Source organism: Aedes aegypti, chromosome 3, assembly GCF_002204515.2.
Source record: "Aedes aegypti strain LVP_AGWG chromosome 3, AaegL5.0 Primary Assembly, whole genome shotgun sequence".
NCBI classification, from domain to species: domain Eukaryota; kingdom Metazoa; phylum Arthropoda; class Insecta; order Diptera; family Culicidae; genus Aedes; species Aedes aegypti.
The window spans coordinates 60,221,521-60,238,761 of record NC_035109.1 but is presented as its reverse complement, the minus strand read 5'-3'; the positions used below and the strand labels follow the sequence as shown (position 1 = coordinate 60,238,761).

The following is a 17,241-nucleotide window of genomic DNA, read 5'->3' as shown; positions in this document are numbered from 1 at the left end:
GCAAACTAAGACCACTTGAAATATCCCTTGTTGACGAATACCAGTCAGGTTTTCTTATTGCTAATATCACTTGATAGATCCTAGGAGTACTAATGGCAATATCAACATATATTTATTGATTATAAGGTCGTTTGACTTGGTGAAAAACAACGACTGTTTTAGATATTGTCAAAACATGGTGTCCCGACAAATCTAATTAGACGGATAATTGCCACGCTGGATCGTTTTGAATCAATTTCAGATGATAATTCAACTCAGCTGAGTCAACTAAGATGCACTTTATTGCTCTCGAAGTTGCGAATACGAGACCTGGCTTGTAGAAAACAGCACTCGTTGCAAAATTTGATTTTTTCAGCGCTCGTATCTATTGAACTCGGTAAGCCTCATTAGATAAATGTACGACTCGTGCTGACAAAATGCAACTTGTTGCATAAATAACTATTTCAACATTATCACAACTGTATCTACTGTGGAAAATGATAAAATGTTTTTTCCGCGAGAGCAAACTCATTAAACATTAAACGCAAGAGCAAAGTGTGGAAATACGCGACAACGATTCAAACAGATGAGCCAACTTATCCAGATTTGATTACACCATGTAATAGAAGTCGTTTAAAATCCAATGTATGTATGATTCTGTTATGGAAGTTAACATGAATCCGAAATAAACTGTACGTTCGAAGAATGAACCGCTCGTATCAACCGGATAGACATTCAATCAAAGAAGACTAACGGTTGGCAACGATTTCTCGCCATACTACCGTAAGTGTGACCAACTTAAAATACGAACCAAAGAAGTTTATCGCGATCGATAAAGTCTCGTCTATAATCCCTCCACACTTTGAGCAGGTGATTTATTAGCACCTAGGATTAAGGAAGTATCTAAGCAAAGGCATGACCAACCGCTTATCTCTGACCGGACGGCAAGAAAAATTCCCATGAGCTTCGCCACCCACGACATGTTTTGACTAGATACAACCGAAACTTTGGATTAAGATTTGCCAAACGCGAAAGTCTTATCTTTGACTCAGCGGGGGTGGAAATGCAGTCAGTTTGCACTTGCATGTGATAAAAATAAACCACTGGGCGATTAACGGGCGCGTGCAAATAGATGTACCTAGAGTAGACTGACTTTTAAACAAAAAAGTTTTAAAATTAAACGGAGCACCCCATAAATTGATACGTTAAATTTTCATCAAAGTTTCGACTATTGTTGTTATATGGTATCAAGTAGTGCTTTTGAGATTCTGGGCTCAATTGAACGCGATCACCAGAGTTCTTTTTCTACCCGGCTAGTAAATTACAACAGAATCGTAACAGATTTTGTTACTTGGTAAGCACGTTTAATCTAACAAAATATGTAATAATTTTGACTGGTAGGTAGTCAAAATAACGAAAATAATAACAAATTTTCCAAAAAATATAACACACTATCTAAATTAAATAATAAAATGACTAAATTTATTTTATGTACAACTAAATGTTAACCAAATTTGCTATTTCAATTATTTTTAAATTGCCTTCCAATTGCTCTAATTATGCTTGATATGAAACAAATTTAAAACAGACTACGTTATTATAACTGATTTTGTTTTAATTGTGTTATAGTTTCCTACACTAACTCAGAGCACTTGGAACAAAAATGAAACAAAATTTGTTTATTTTCACACATTGTGCTATAATTGTGATACAATTTTGTTGTAATGCATAGATCGGGTAACTCAAAAGTATAATTGGTGGAGGGTGTTAGAATTATACAACTTTATTTTCTCCGCTACTAAGCTGGGCTAGTATAACCTACAGCCAACTTACCTTGGACTTTTTGGTTGTTCATCTTCGCTGCTACTGTCGAAGTGAAGCATCGGCTTGAGGCTCTGCGGAGAACTTGGAGTTTCCGGAGATGCTGTTGTCTCGGTGCTGACGCTGCGATTTTCCACTACCTGTAAGGAAGCATGTGATAAATTATTTCAGCTATACGAGGGTTGAAGCTTGTAACGGTTCGAAATATGTGGGTGCAGAGTCAAACAATCGAATCGGTAATAATGAATGTGGCAACTATAGTTGCCTAACTATAGGCGCACGACAAACGGTTGTGATAATATATTTGTCTATGACAAATATAAGTTATCTGTTGATAACCGAATGATTGTCTTTTTCTTTTATACCGATAAGCATGAACGTGAGCAAATATTAGTAACCCAACTGATTAGGTGCATTTTACGTCTTCTATGCACAAACGGTAGCTAAATAGAAGGGTAATTTGAACTAAATTACGATGCATTTCAGTCTACAAATCGACAGCCTCATTATAGGGATTGTCGCCGGTTGCGCAGTCAGTCTATATGGTATCAGGGTGGTTCGAAACATTCTTCTGCTACACTCAATATATGTATGTAATAACTATTATATTATAACGGACCCCGGCCTCAATTCACTTAAAAAGCATTATTTCATCAACTTATATAAATGAAAAATGTAAAAGACATCATAATTATGAATTCCAAGTGAAAAAATGGAATTCAATCCAAAAAATATCGTTAAAAAGGCGCGTGTCCGAAGCAACCGAAAATTAAAAGCAGATTTGTAGTATGCAAATTATTTTGTGAAAACCAAGGTATTCACTAAAACTTATCTGCTACCATTTTGTTAGAAACAATTTATTTTTTTACATAATGCCTCTAAATTTTAAAAGCAACTGCAATAAATTGTATCAATTTTTACATTATACTCTCATCAATGTATTGTTTAAACAAATATGAGGAAAATCTGAAACCTGTGATATTTACATAAGTTTTGACTATATATCGGTACCCAAGAAATATCTCCTGAACCATATAGCAATGCTCTAAATCAACTCAGATTTTAAAAATATAAAATATAAGAACTTTTGAGACAAGGGGGCAATACGTGAACGTGCGGTTAGTAGCGTCAGTCGGTTAATCGTATTGTGCCACAAAGCGTATGTTCGATCCTCGCTCCAGTCAAGGAAACTTTTCGTCAAACTAAAATTTCCTTATTGGACCACTGGGTGTTCCGTGTTGTCCGTTGCCTCCTATATCTACAGTTGTGTTCAGTAAAAAGTTAGATTGTGGCGCCACCTATGCGGACGATTTACGAACTATCCGATGATGTCAGTTAGATGGTCCTCGTTGTTACAAAAAACTTTGCCGAAGACACCAAATACCGGAAACACTTCGTTACCTGACCCATAGTGTAGTTTTTTCTGCAAAGTTGGAATATTTGTCATTTCTTCAGAACACACTTACTCCTTATCACTAACGTAGATGGTATTGTATGACAATTTAGCAAAAACACCCACAAATCGATTTTCGTCCAAAAAAATATTTTGTCATCAAGTTTTAACCTAACAATAACAAAATAAATTGACATAATTGATTAGCAAAATTTAGAGATTTATTGATACTCTTAATAAAAACAGTCCTAAAACAGTATTTTATAAAATCCTAGATAACTCATGAAGCGACAATTTTTTTTTTTTTGTCGACTAGTCAAGAACATTAGCTTCACTGTCACGAAGAAAGAAAAGTTTGGCCACGTGGGGCTTTTTTGTTGTGGCGGTTCAAAGTTTTGATGAAAACGTTTTAAAATACTTCATCCACGTCAGTGGTAGTTACCCCCTGTTTTCAGGAGAAATGAGGTTTTTTGCTAGGATGCTCCTGTCTAGATCAGTTTTAATTTATCTAGATCAAATCCGAAAGCCCCCCCCCCCCCCCCCCAGAAAAATCTGAAAAATCGTGAAAAATGTAATCTTTTTGAAATTCCTAGTTATACATGATCGTAAAATAATCTATAAATTTCTCCCAGAACACCAAAATATTCAAAGCGTTTCATATTAAATTTATTTTGAATTTTTTAGGAATTCCTTCGAAATAGCATAAATAATTGCCTCGAAACTTCTTGGAATTCTTTTTTTTTTTCAATGAATTTTCTTTAGTATCCATGGATTATAAATTTGGTGTCTTCTTAGCGAAGAAGTATTCATAAATTACATAAGATGAAGTCGTGAATTATTGCTATTGGGAAGATCCAATGCTTCAAAATGCTCTTGGTGAATTTCTAGTCAAATTCATGAAAATCCGTCGATAGAGCATAGACATTTTTCAAAAAAAAAAGCTCAGAAGGGAAATTGGAAAAATTTCTAAAGGAATCTTCAAAACAGTTTTTGGGGAATATTGGAATTATAGACTCCTGGGTCAAACTTCATCAAGAATATCCTAAGAAAACTTCAACAAAACGAATTTTATCCCAGCTTTTAAAGAGCTTATGTAGATATTGTATGCACAAAACAACTTTAAGAAGCAAATTTTGAAGGAATATCTCCAAAGTACATAGTGAAGAAAAAAATGGAAGAATATAACTAGGACTAAAAGAAGATAGTTATTGAAGTCATTCCTTAAAAAATAAAATAATTCTAATTTTGGGTGAGGGCGAGTTCAAGAGAGAATGCATGTAGAAACTTAAATTTAGACGAACTAAGTACGTTTCTGGAACAGTTTATGAAAAAAATTTTTGAAAATTTTGAAAAAAAGATTTAACAGGATTCCACAGAGTTATTTTTGAAAAAAAAAGTATTATGAGAAATTCTCGGAGGAATTCATGAATGAACCTACACATCTATTTTTTCTTTTGCCATGAACTCAGCTGAGTGAAACTCGTTTTTTTCCATTTTAAGCATTGTTCAACTAGCAAATTGTCAGGTTGCTAAGTAACGAAACACGATTTTATGATACTCGAGATCTCAATAAAATTCGCTCGTTCAATACAAACCGAGTTATGCGGCATACTATATTAGGTTTTTATGGAAGAATTCTAAGAAGCATCGCCCAAAACACCTTAAAATTTTGTTAAGGAATCTTTGGAGAACTTCGATGTACTCACAGGAACGATTTAAAGAAAAATTATAGGAATAAATGGAGAAACACGTTTAAGAAATATCTAGAGGAATATTAATGAAATCCCATGAGGAATTCCTGGGGAACGAGGAGCTTTCTCTAATTACTTCAATGATAATTTTGCTGACAATATATTTACAGAAACTTTTTGAATTTTCTAACAAATTTGAAAAAAAAACATTCGAATGGTTTCTGGCAAGATGTTTTTCAATAGGCTGATTGTTTGGTGGACTCCATAAATTTTCCAATCTATTATGATTTTATTTTTGTATAATCATACAGACAATCTGTAAAGAATTCAATCACAAGATAAATTTCCGTAATAAATGGAGTGGTATAAGATGACGAGAACAATTTTTTGATAAATTTGAAATAGGCCTACAAAATCGGGTCAAAGAGCTGACAAAATCGAGGGTAGACGAAGTCGGGTCAGTACTGTTTTATAAATACATAATACAGAGAACTTAACTTATTTCAGAGAACTTAACTTATTTCAATAATAAATTTCATAGGCGCCGTCCACAAATTACGTAACGCTCTAGGGGGAGGGGGGAGTAGGCTCAAGCGTTACGACTCATACAAAAATTTAAGAATTTTCATACAAAAGGCGTTACGGAGGGAGGGGATGGTGTCAAAAATTTTCAGTTTTAGCGTTACAAAATAAATGGATGCCACCATATCTATGTTTTTATATTTTCCATCATCAGGAGTTTTTTTTTTCTTTATTATTGAGATTTTCAGCCCTAGGCTGGTTCATCTCATATCAGGAGTTATTTTATCCAACTTCTCCTCATGAACGAATTTTTTGAGAGTTACTTTCTCATAAACTAGTTTAAAATTTCAAGAAATTTCTAGAACATAGCTACCAAGCAAAAACTAGAATTTAAATTGAAAAATATCCTTACTTTGGCCGGCTAGAATAGTATGAAGAAATATTTGCAAATATTATGTATGTACATAATAAGTTACACTTGTTGTGTTTTGTTATTTTAATGACGAACAAGTTTTCTTATGAAATATATTTCATTTGAACTTTTGTATCATTTGTATCCATCAATATAGCTGAATTGAAATCAGTATGAAACACAATTGACAAAAAATAAATATTGAAATTTCAAAGATCATTGAACCACATAAATCAAACGTGACTTATCCAGAGCTTTTTTTAAACACTGAGACATCCCTAAGTTCAATCAATACCACAAACTATCACCGCAAGTAGTACGTAGTTGAGTTCGTAACTTCACAGGAAACATTGTAACTACAAACAATTTGAAAACAGTTTTTGTGCTTCTGCTTCAAAAGCTTTGCCTTAAACGACATTTTCCAGTGTTGATAAGTTATCTGTGCGTACAAGAAAGGATTGTTTTTTTTTTTGTATCAATGTGTAAAATTTTGTCCCGCTTTGGAGCAATATATCTCGTCACTTTACCATATCACTAAAAAAAATATTTTGTTTTCATCAACTGAAAATATAAGCATAGCAGGTTATTCAATATTTCGAAAGTGGATCTATTGATAAAAATCTTCGTTCAAGCAAGAACGCTTTTCGAATAAAGGCCACAGGGGAGACTTGATCCCCGTTTCTTCATGCGGCTATAATTCTACATGTATATTGTATTTTAACTATATGTTTGCACTAGCTCTCAAGTAAACATGTTTTGCAATATCATACATTGTAATATTTCTAAATTGCGTTTAGATTACTGAATACAGTAGACTCTCCATATCTCGATATTCAAGGGACTATCGACTTATAGAATTATCGAGTTGAGGAATATACTCACACAAACAATCACAAAATCGAAGAAACAAATTCCTGTAATTCTATAACATATATAATCTCTTCTGTAAGAAAGCAATATTATTTTGTTGATAGTATTTTGCAAACTATTATTTGATTTTTTTTTAAAAGCTCGAAAAATCACGTTATTTTTACTGACGATATTTTTTCTTATTTTCATGTTTTTCAACTTTTATTACAACTTGCAACTATTTATTCACCTCCAAATAAAAATAAGACCAAGCTTCCCAAAAATAAGAACGATTTTGAAATAGATATCGAGCTATGGAGAGAAATTTACCAATCACGTGACATCGAGTAGTGGAGATATCGAGTTATAGAAATATAGACTTATGGAGAGCACGATGAATGGGAATTTGAAGGGACCGAAAAATCCATCGACTTTTAGAGTAAATCGAGTTATAGAATATCGAGTTATGGAGAGTCGACTGTATTTCGTTAGGTAACATATGATCTCCTATTGAACACATGTTACAAAATAAGGGCTTTGACTTCGAAAAATGTGATATAATTATGTTTCGATTATTGTACCCCGTTTGGCATAAAGTCGTTTGGCATAATGAGTGATTTAGAATGAATATCGAATTATGAAGTATTATGCTTTCATCAACGAGCTCGTAGCAAAAAAAATGGGTAGGTACTCAACAAGATTTGCCACCCCTTTGTGTTGGATCCTGGCTATCCGGCAGACGAATATCAACAAAAAATTGGTACCAACGCCATGATACGATAATCGCGCTACCACGATATACCTCCCGGATTAGCTGCAGAGAACGCTAAACTCAATCCTTACCATGCCCTCCCTTTCGAAAATTGTGATCATTAACCTCGAGTTTAAATCCCGTACTAAGTAACTTTGATACTGAACAATTAAATAAATTGTAAATAACACAAAAAATGAATTTCGGCTCCGTAAAGCTTGAAACGCGATTGAGCCTCGAATAAACAAATAAGATTTGCCAAGTCATGGATGTCAAAAATTGTTGTGACATTAGACAGCACAACTAAATAAAACTCGTGACGGTCTGGAGGAAGATCTTTTCGGACTAATATTTGTCTCTTGTTGTGATATACATATTTGAAAATAGTAAATTGACATAGAAGGTTCGCAGTTAACAATAAGGGGGACGCTCATAGAACCTTTCGCTCCAGATCAAGCTCTGTCCTAGATGGAACGTAACATTGATGAAAATTACTTGGTAAAAGAAGGGAAAATTTATTTGCAAAATATTGAAAGTTATAATCCAAAGATCTATTATTGAAGCATAATGCAATAATTGCCTATATACTAGAGCAAATTATATTTATATTAAAAAATGTTATCTTTACCCCGAAAAAAATTCTCACGGCATTACTCGAATGAGCAATACATTTTTTGATAGAAAATTTGTGGCACAATTTTTAAACGATTCAACATAAATTTTAATTTTGAAGGGTTTTTACAAACACCGACTATTATCGAAAGAAGGGAAAATTTTTGATTAAATTTTTTTTTTCTCAGCTTATCTCGATAGCTGATCATGTGAATCGATGAAACTGTAAAATATAAAAATATTTAGCATTTAGCGTTACTAAATATTGTCTTATAACAGTAAAAATATAAAGAACACCTTTTTTTAAGGAAGGCAAAATTTAGGATTGGACGCCAAAAATTATTACGACGTAATAAAACTAAAGGACATTAAAAATTGCGTTCAGAATCAACAGAGTAACTGCAGTAATCGATTTCTCTTCTCGTTGATATCTTGAGCAGATAAATGTTATCCCCCCTTATATCAGTTGGAAACAATATGAAAGAAGGTTAAATTTATTTTATTTTATTTAATTTGAAGCAACTAAAAAGAAGAATTAATATTTGAAAGAAGGGTAATTTCTGGGTAAATAATAAAACACTATTGGCTATAACTTTCCTAACATGCTTTAGTTTATTCAAGAGCATATGATTGTTGAATAAAGTGCCATTTTTGTATCAATTGACTCGAAAATAAGCCTGATGTCGTCTGAGAGATTCAATAGAAACGTAAAAACGAATGTCATCTTAAAACATCCTTGGTTTCAGACTCATTATGCCAAATGACTATTTTACCAAACGGCCATTATGCCAAACAAATTTATGCCAAATGACCATTATGCCAAACGACTTTATGCTAAATGGCTTTATGCCAAAGACTTTATGCCAAATGACCTACCCCCGTTGCGATATCACAGTAAATGCATCTTGAACAAAATGTGAAATTGTCCTTGATATTATAGTAAATACTATTCTTTAAATTTGGAGAGGCTCGACCCCCCTTTTTTTGCTATACACATTGAAGCCAAGCAAAGTTTTTCTTTTATAACACATATCGTAAGAAATTTTATAATTCCAAGATATTAGAAGTTTGCGAAAAAAAATGTAAGTGTATATATTAGTAAAAAGAACAAGTGTCCCCATCCTAATTCTTTTAAATTTAATCATACCGATCAGAAACATAATTGAAATGAATGAAATTTAAAACGTTTTGATTAAGTAACGAAATGTTATTAGGGGTTTCCTTAATCGTTCAAAAGATTTTTGTTTTATATTCAAATTAAAAACTCGAATTAAAAAAATGGTCCTAAATTCCTGCTCTAAAATTGTCGTTCGTGTAAGCAAAGTATTTCACAAAATTACTTGGAATAAAATTGTTTAAAGTTCCGAGAAAATAGGGTAGGATCAAGTCTCCTCGGGCATCAAGTCTACCCAGACAGGACAGAATAAAGTACCCATTAGTCGTTTTTCATAGACGCCCCTGGAGGCTTGGATTTCGAGATCTTGGAGCGATTGCCCCAAAATTTCAAATTCCCAGCTGAGCATGTTTCAAGATTTTATCAAGCTACAGTGAAAATTGAATGCATTCTTTATTCACTCAAGTACTGTTATTAGTCAATAACGTGAAGAACAGCTATCATCAAAAATCACTTTAGTGAAATTCGACCCCATATCCATCTACTAGCCTGGATTTTTAGTTTCTGAGGTACAAGAAAAAAACATCAAAAGGGTTGAATAATTCCATTCGCCCAGAAATGATTTCCATTTTCAAAATCTGGTAACAAACTAAAAATTCATAATAAATAAAAATGGAATGGTGTTTGTATGTCACGAAATAACTTTGGAACGAGTCAATGGATTTACCCAATTCTTTCACAGTTAGATTCTTGAAGTGTTCCGACGTGTTTGTATGTTAAAAAAACTCTAAATATACACTGAGAAAGTCGAAAAAATGAGAGTGAATATAACTGTCATTTTGTATGGGACGTCACATGGAGTTTTTCAACAGCCTACTTGATGGCAAGACGAAGTTTGCCGGGACCACTAGTTCATAATAAAAAAAATCAAAGGCACCGACCCGCTGACCTTCACGAAGGTAAATAGCATAGCATAGGCGAAAAAACACGTGACCGAACACTCCATAAATCAATCAATCACTTTGCTGTGTAAACTAATTGAATTTGTTGATCACTTTTTTATTTGTAGCTCGCAATCAGATCATTATCTTGTACACATACATACACATTTGTCAAATATTCCCTTCACCTTATTCCGAGTGTGTTATCAGCCAATATCACATGCCTTTTCTTCGAATAAATGCGAATTACTCTTCGTACAGTAGCTGGTTTTACGAGAAAAAAGTTCAAACAAAGCTTTCAATATCTTATCATACACATCACGGACAGAGACATTCTACGTAACTGTGCAAACCTTGCGAACCTAATTTTACACTCCCACATACGCTAGATAAGAACTATTATTTGTCTTTCTATAATTAAGCACTCACCAGAATTTTGCTTTCTTCCTCGTCTATCCTGGCCTGTCGAAGAGCATCTAAATCCTCTACCGTCAAGGTAGGCAAAGAAATAGAATTTCTCCGCAGCCCGATCGCCCTATCCTGGACGGGTTTGAGCTCTGTGGGGACATCCTTGGCTTCCTCTTTGAGATCACTACAAATACAAAACCGTTACTCTACACTATCTGTGCTATCTGATCCGAATCAAAAACAACTCACTGTCCACTCGGTGGCAATTTTTTCTCGTGCTCGATCGTAACCGTTAGCTTCTCCTGGTTCCGCCGTTCCGACAGGGATGGCATTTTGTACCGATTAACGTAGGCCATCGCTAGGTTCTCCTGGCTTTCGGTCATGATATCGTCTTCGTCGTCGGACGCGTTGCCACTGCTTCCTCTGTTGGAATGATCGTCGCGATCATCGTCGTCGTCGTCTTCGTCCTCGGAATCAACGAATGGTATTTTGTCTCCTTCCTCCAGCAAGTGCTGATCCACCTCGTTGAATGGGCCTGCCCTGCCGTTGCTTCCACTACCACGCGGGACCGGCTGATAATCGCCGCTCGGCTTAAGCTTATTACTCATGTCAACGTCGTAGTCGTCGTTGTTGCCGAACCCCCCTCAATCTGTGTCTAAATAGTGTTCGAATACAAAATAAATTATTTCATATATTAGGTTCTATCGAGTAAACACCCAACGGCGGGGACGATGAGGAAGGGCTAATTTGTTTGCAAACAAACAAACAACTTTGCCGATTCGGAGTGCTATTTCGAACCGTGACTTGGGTAGAGAAGCAGATCTTCGTTCGGTAATCCGATCGGGAGGGTATCGATGTAGGTAGTGCTGCTGCGGTTGTACCGTTTTGATGCGAACTTTGGAGGTTTTCAGATTACCATTGGATTGTTGCAATCTATCTAGTGTCTTCTTCAGAAATATTCGATATCCAATGTACGAAAATATTTCATATTGCATCAATCAGAACGTTGCCACAATTCTCAAATGTTTGAAAATTCCTTGTACAGATGCATAATTACCAACAGTGGAGTTCAATTATTTATGTAATGCAGTTTACCCGACCATTAGATCACAACAAAGGTTTGTTTCATTTTTGTTAGATTCACTATGAGTTGGCGAAGGAAATTATAACACAATTAAAACAAAATCAGTTTCAATAACCAAAACTGTTTTAAATTTGCTTCAATTATAAAGTTTCTATAAATAAGTTGCCCCATGGACAGTTTTATTTCACGAATAACATTTTGTTATAATTTAATTGTAGAAAATAACAAAATGGATTATATTTTTTATTTCAAAACAAAAGGATATATGTTTTTGTTTAAATAAGATCACATTGTTCTCAATGTAGAGAACATTTTGTTATTTGAACTGCTTACCAGTCCAAATGATAACATATTTTGTTAGTCAAACTTGCAAACTGAGAAATAAAATCTGTTACAATTCTGTTGTAATCCACTGGTCGGGATAGATACCGTACACCGAAAACATATCCGTAGATAACTTCTCAAACATAGACGGATTGGTGGCTACTACTTCTGCTTACTAGAAAAATGTCAGTTGTTCAATCCCTGGACCATTTTTAATATAAAATAGTTTACCATCATTCAACTTTTCCTGATGCCTCTTAGATTGTTAAGAACGATTTGCAACTCTCGCGAAGATATCCAACAAATCTTCTATTCCTACTCCCCAGCTGTTTCAAGGAGTGACTAGGGTAGATCTCGATTCACGTTCATCAATTTCGTCTAAAAGATATTTTTTTACCAAACCCTCCATAGGTGACGGGTACATGGAATCATATATAAGGGTTCAATATAATTGCAACTAATCCTTTTTTTATCCTTTAATAGTTTCTTTTCAAGCATTATTATTTTTTTTAACATCTTTATTAGTATCATTCCAAACATTACATTCATTTCTTATATCTAGGTGTTCTGTGTTATTACACAACACTATCATCCTAATTTGGTAAAACAAATTTAAGATTTTATTAACATTTTGTTAACAACATATTACATTTCATTTGCCGTAGCAGTTCCGATTTTTTACAGGTAAGTTGATTTCACCTGCTTGTGAGAGAAAAAAAAACGCTTCGAATATACTTAACCTAACTTAACCTAAACAAATAACGCATTAATCGTGGCAATAGAAGATTGTAACGATTTTTGCCTGAATTTATTAATTATTTTACTTGACATTTGTTCCAATGTTTCAACATTGGATATTCTATGTAACTCATTGGTACTATACCAGGGAGGAAGCATCAGAATCATTTTCAAAATTTTATTTTGAATTCTCTGCAGAACTTTTTTCCTGGTATTACAACAGCTAGTCCATATTGGTACAGCATACAACATGGCTGGCCTGAAAATTTGTTTGAATATCAAAAGCTTGTTCTTAAGACAAAGTTTTGATTTTCTATTAATAAGGGGATAGAGACATTTTACATATTTATTACATTTGGCTTGAATGCCCTCAATGTGATTTTTGAAAGTTAAATTCTTATCTAGCATGAGCCCTAGATACTTAACTTCATCTGACCAATTTATTGGAACCCCTCTCATCGTGACAACATGTCTACTTGAAGGTTTCAAATAAAGAGCTTTTGGTTTATGTGAGAATATTATTAGTTGAGTTTTGGAAGCATTGGGAGAAATCTTCCATTTTTGCAAGTATGAAGAAAAAATATCCAAACTTCTTTGCAACCGACTACAGATGACACGCAGGCTTCGTCCTTTGGCGGAGAGGCCTGTGTCATCCGCAAACAAAGATTTTTGACATCCCTGAGGTAACTCAGGTAAGTTAGATGTGAAAATATTGTATAATATTGGTCCCAAAATGCTGCCTTGAGGAACACCAGCTCTTACAGGAAGTCTTTCAGATCTGGAATTCTGATAATTAACCTGAAGTGTACGATTTGACAGATAACTTTGAATTATTCTAACAATGTATGTTGGAAAATTAAAGTTTTTTAATTTTACAATCAAACCTTCATGCCAAACACTGTCGAATGCTTTTTTTATGTCTAGAAGAGCAAGACCAGTAGAATAGCCTTCAGATTTGTTGGAACGGATTAAATTTGTTACACGTAAAAGTTGATGAGTGGTCGAATGTCCACGGCGGAATCCGAACTGTTCATTGGCAAAAATTGAATTTTCGTTGATGTGGGCCATCATTCTGTTCAAAATAACCTTTTCAAAAAGTTTACTGATGGAGGAAAGCAAACTGATTGGACGATAGCTAGAAGCTTCTGCAGGATTTTTGTCTGGTTTTAAAATTGGAACAACCTTAGCATTTTTCCATTTATCAGGAAAATATGCTAATTGAAAACATTTGTTAAATATATCAACTAAAAATGATAAGCTACTTTCTGGAAGTTTCTTGATGAGAATATAGAAAATTCCATCATCGCCAGGAGCTTTCATGTTTTTGATTTTTTTTTTTTTCAAGCATTACATTCTTCCGAAAGCCCAAGCAAGCGAGTGAGTGTGTGCGTCGCCGGAATGATTTTTTCTCGGTTTTCGATTCACTGGGCAGTGTGCTTCCGAAAGCCTAAGCAAGCGAGTTCAGTTTGTGCGTCGCCGGAATGATTTTCTTTCTCTCGGGCACTGCTTCGAAAAGCTCAAGCAAGACGGTTCGTTTTCGGGACGCCGAGAATTTTTGCTGTTCGCGCTGTGTGAGTGCGAAAATATATTGGTGTTCAGTCGAGGACGGATTACCAACTTTTATGTAATATTCAAACAAACTTTGTATGGTTCGTCATTACAAGTGTAGGCATCAAGATACATATATTTTTCTCTTTTCAACATTACTAAAAATATCTTTTGAATTGTTCGACATTATGAATGTTGACGTATTAAAAAAAAACTTCTACCTTCTACTAAAAACTTTTTATCTCGAGACAAAAATGCACAGTAATACTCATATGTAATTTTCAAACAAATATGTATGGTTCGTCACTACAAGTGTCGGCATAATTCGTTTTTCATATAATTTAAAATATATACATAATTTTTTCTGTTTTCGCCATTAATAAAAAAAATCTTTTGATTGGTTCGACACTGCATATGTTCACGTATTTTTTAAATCTTCTACCAAAAACTTCTCGAGACAAATATACAAAACTAGCTTTAAGTATAAATCGTATTTTTCCCCCTTGTCCATGGATCGCATCACCGACCAAAGGTGACTCCCAGATCTTTTCCTCCCTCACTAATAAACACCCTTCCCGTGGTAATTGTGGAGATGCAGAGGTATTCTCGGTCTCTAGAAGCAACAATCATTACACCCTAACATTCCTTCTCCATCCCAACTGACTGTAAGGACTTGGCCGGCGCCGTTATTGATCAATAATATTAGACCTGCTAAAATTGCACTTCGAGAATAAGCGGAAACTCCCATCCCTTATTCATTTAAATCCTAGTGCAATTCTTACCAGTTTCGATCAATCACGGAGTAGCAACCATTGACATGTACAGTCAGTTTATGCTTAATAGTTTCTTTTCAAATATTACATTATTTTCTTATTTCTAGGTGTACTGTTTTAGGCAACACTGTCATCCTAATTTGGTAAAACTAAATTGAACTTCAATCAACATTTTGTTAACCTCATATTACATCTCATTAGCCGTAGCAATTTAGAGTTTTTACAGAGTTTTATCCGTTGAATCTGTTGCATGGTCATTTGAGGGCGAGCATCGAAATCAGGAGCTTGTCCGGTTCGTGTAGTAATCGCACTATAGGAACTGTTAATCCATGTATACAGCCACGCATTAATTTCAAATTTTATCTTCATACCAAAGCGAGTTCCTCCCAGAGTTTTCTTGTAGAAGTTCATAGACTCCAAGAAAAACATCAAAATTTCACCCGTAGAATATTTTGAAATGTTCAGATCATGAATACAGTCGAAGCTCGTTATAACAACCACTTTTATAGCGACAAAAGCTCTCTATAGCGACATTTTTCGATCCCAAGATTTTAATGTTATCACTATTCTCTATAACGACATTTCTCTATTACGACGGTCCCTTGCGATGTCGTTATAACAAGCTTCGACTGTATATGAACCAAATACTAATCTCTAGCCACAAAACATCCGATGTACATTCGATTTCAAACATGGACATAACGTGGTATGTTGTGTAAATTAAGTTTTTTATTTTACAATCAAGCCTTCATGCCAAACACTGTTGTATGCTTTTTCTATGCCTTGAAGAGCAAGACCAGGAAGAAAAGCCTTAAGATTTGTTAAAACGAATCAAATTTGTTACACGTAAAATTTTATGAGTGGTCCAATGTCCATGTGGGAATCCGAACTGTTCATTGGCAAAAATTTGAATTTTCGTTGATGTGGACCATCATTCTGTTCAAAATGACCTTTTCAAAAAAAAAAATACTGATGGAGGAAAGCAAATTGATTGTACGATAGCTAGAAGCTTCTGCAGGATTTTTGTTTGGTTTTAAAATTGGAACAACCTTAGCATTTGTCCATTTGTCAGGAAAATATGCTAATTGAAAACATTTGCTAAATATATCAACTAAAAATGATAAGCTACTTTCTGGAAGTTTCTTGATAAGGATGTAGAAAATTCCATCATCGCCAGGAGCTTTCATATTTTTGAATTTTTTAATAATAGTTCTCACTTCTTCCAAATCAGTCTCCCAGGCATTTTTGAAGACGTTCTCTTGATTGAGAATATTTTCGAACTCCTGAGTAACTTGATTTTCAATTGGACTAGTAAGTCCTAAATAAAAATTGTGCGCACTTTCAAACTGCATAGCAAGTTTTCGAGCTTTTAAGCAATTAGTTAGTAATAATTTGTTTTCCTCTTTCAATGCCGGTATTGGCTTCTGAGGTTTTTTCAAGATTTTAGATAATTTCCAAAAGGGCTTGAGCCAGGGTCCAATTGAGAAATTTTGTTTTAAAAATGTTTGTTTCTTAATTGAGCAAAACGTTTCTTGATTTCTTTCTGCAAATCCTGCCATATAATTTTCATAGCAGGATCGCGAGTATGTTGAAATTGCCTTCTCCTTACGTTTTTAAGACGGATCAAGAGTTTAAGATCATCGTCTATAATCACGGATTCAAATTTTACTTCACATTTTGGAATTGCAATGCTCCTGGCTTCAACAATGGAGTTTGTTAAAGTTTCAAGAGCATTGTCAATATCAAGTTTAGTTTCTAAAGAAATGCTAACATCAAGATTAGAGTCAACATACGTTTCATATGTATTCCAGTCAGCTCGTAAATAATTGAAAGTGGAGCTGATAGGATTGAGAACCGCTTCATGGGATATTTGAAATGTAACAGGGACATGATCAGAATCAAAATCAGCATGAGCATTGGCGTAGGAACAGGGGGGGCCAGGGGCGCCAGGCCCCCCCCCCAGAGTCTTCCAGGCCCCCTCCAGAATTTTAAATGAAAATATATATGAAAAAAAATGTTTACTTAATTCTAAATTGAAGTAAAATCTTCTGAATCTATTGATTAACATTTTTCAGTAGTTACGTTCTTTTATTTTGTTCAATAATAGTGGGAAAACCTAGCTTGTCGTTCACAGCATTAGTATGGCGGTTCTGAATTCGTTGGTGCGACCATCGAAAAATTAATCGTCCTGTTGTCGCTCGACATCTCCGTTTCAAAATACTGTGATACTAAAAAGCGTCAGTATCCTAGAAAATCGGTTCCTCAAATTCGTATTTTCTGA

General features: G+C 34.5%; 1 protein-coding gene across 4 annotated transcripts in view; it reads right to left on the bottom strand.

The window, feature by feature from the left end:
- LOC5566566 (uncharacterized family 31 glucosidase KIAA1161) overlaps positions 1–17,241 on the bottom strand; it is a 68,977-nt gene that overhangs the window by 25,990 nt on the left and 25,746 nt on the right. For 3 of the 4 annotated variants that reach the window (XM_021853471.1, XM_021853470.1, XM_021853472.1), the window contains exons 2-4: positions 10,743–11,148; positions 10,515–10,677; positions 1,813–1,940 (exon numbers count right to left, since the gene is read on the bottom strand). In XM_021853471.1, the coding sequence (XP_021709163.1) occupies positions 1,813–1,940; positions 10,515–10,677; positions 10,743–11,101 (650 nt within the window). In that variant the 5' untranslated portion in view covers positions 11,102–11,148. Of the gene's footprint in view, positions 1–1,812; positions 1,941–1,996; positions 2,016–10,514; positions 10,678–10,742; positions 11,149–17,241 lie in introns of those variants that run through there. The other variant, XM_021853473.1, reaches the window with a different exon arrangement.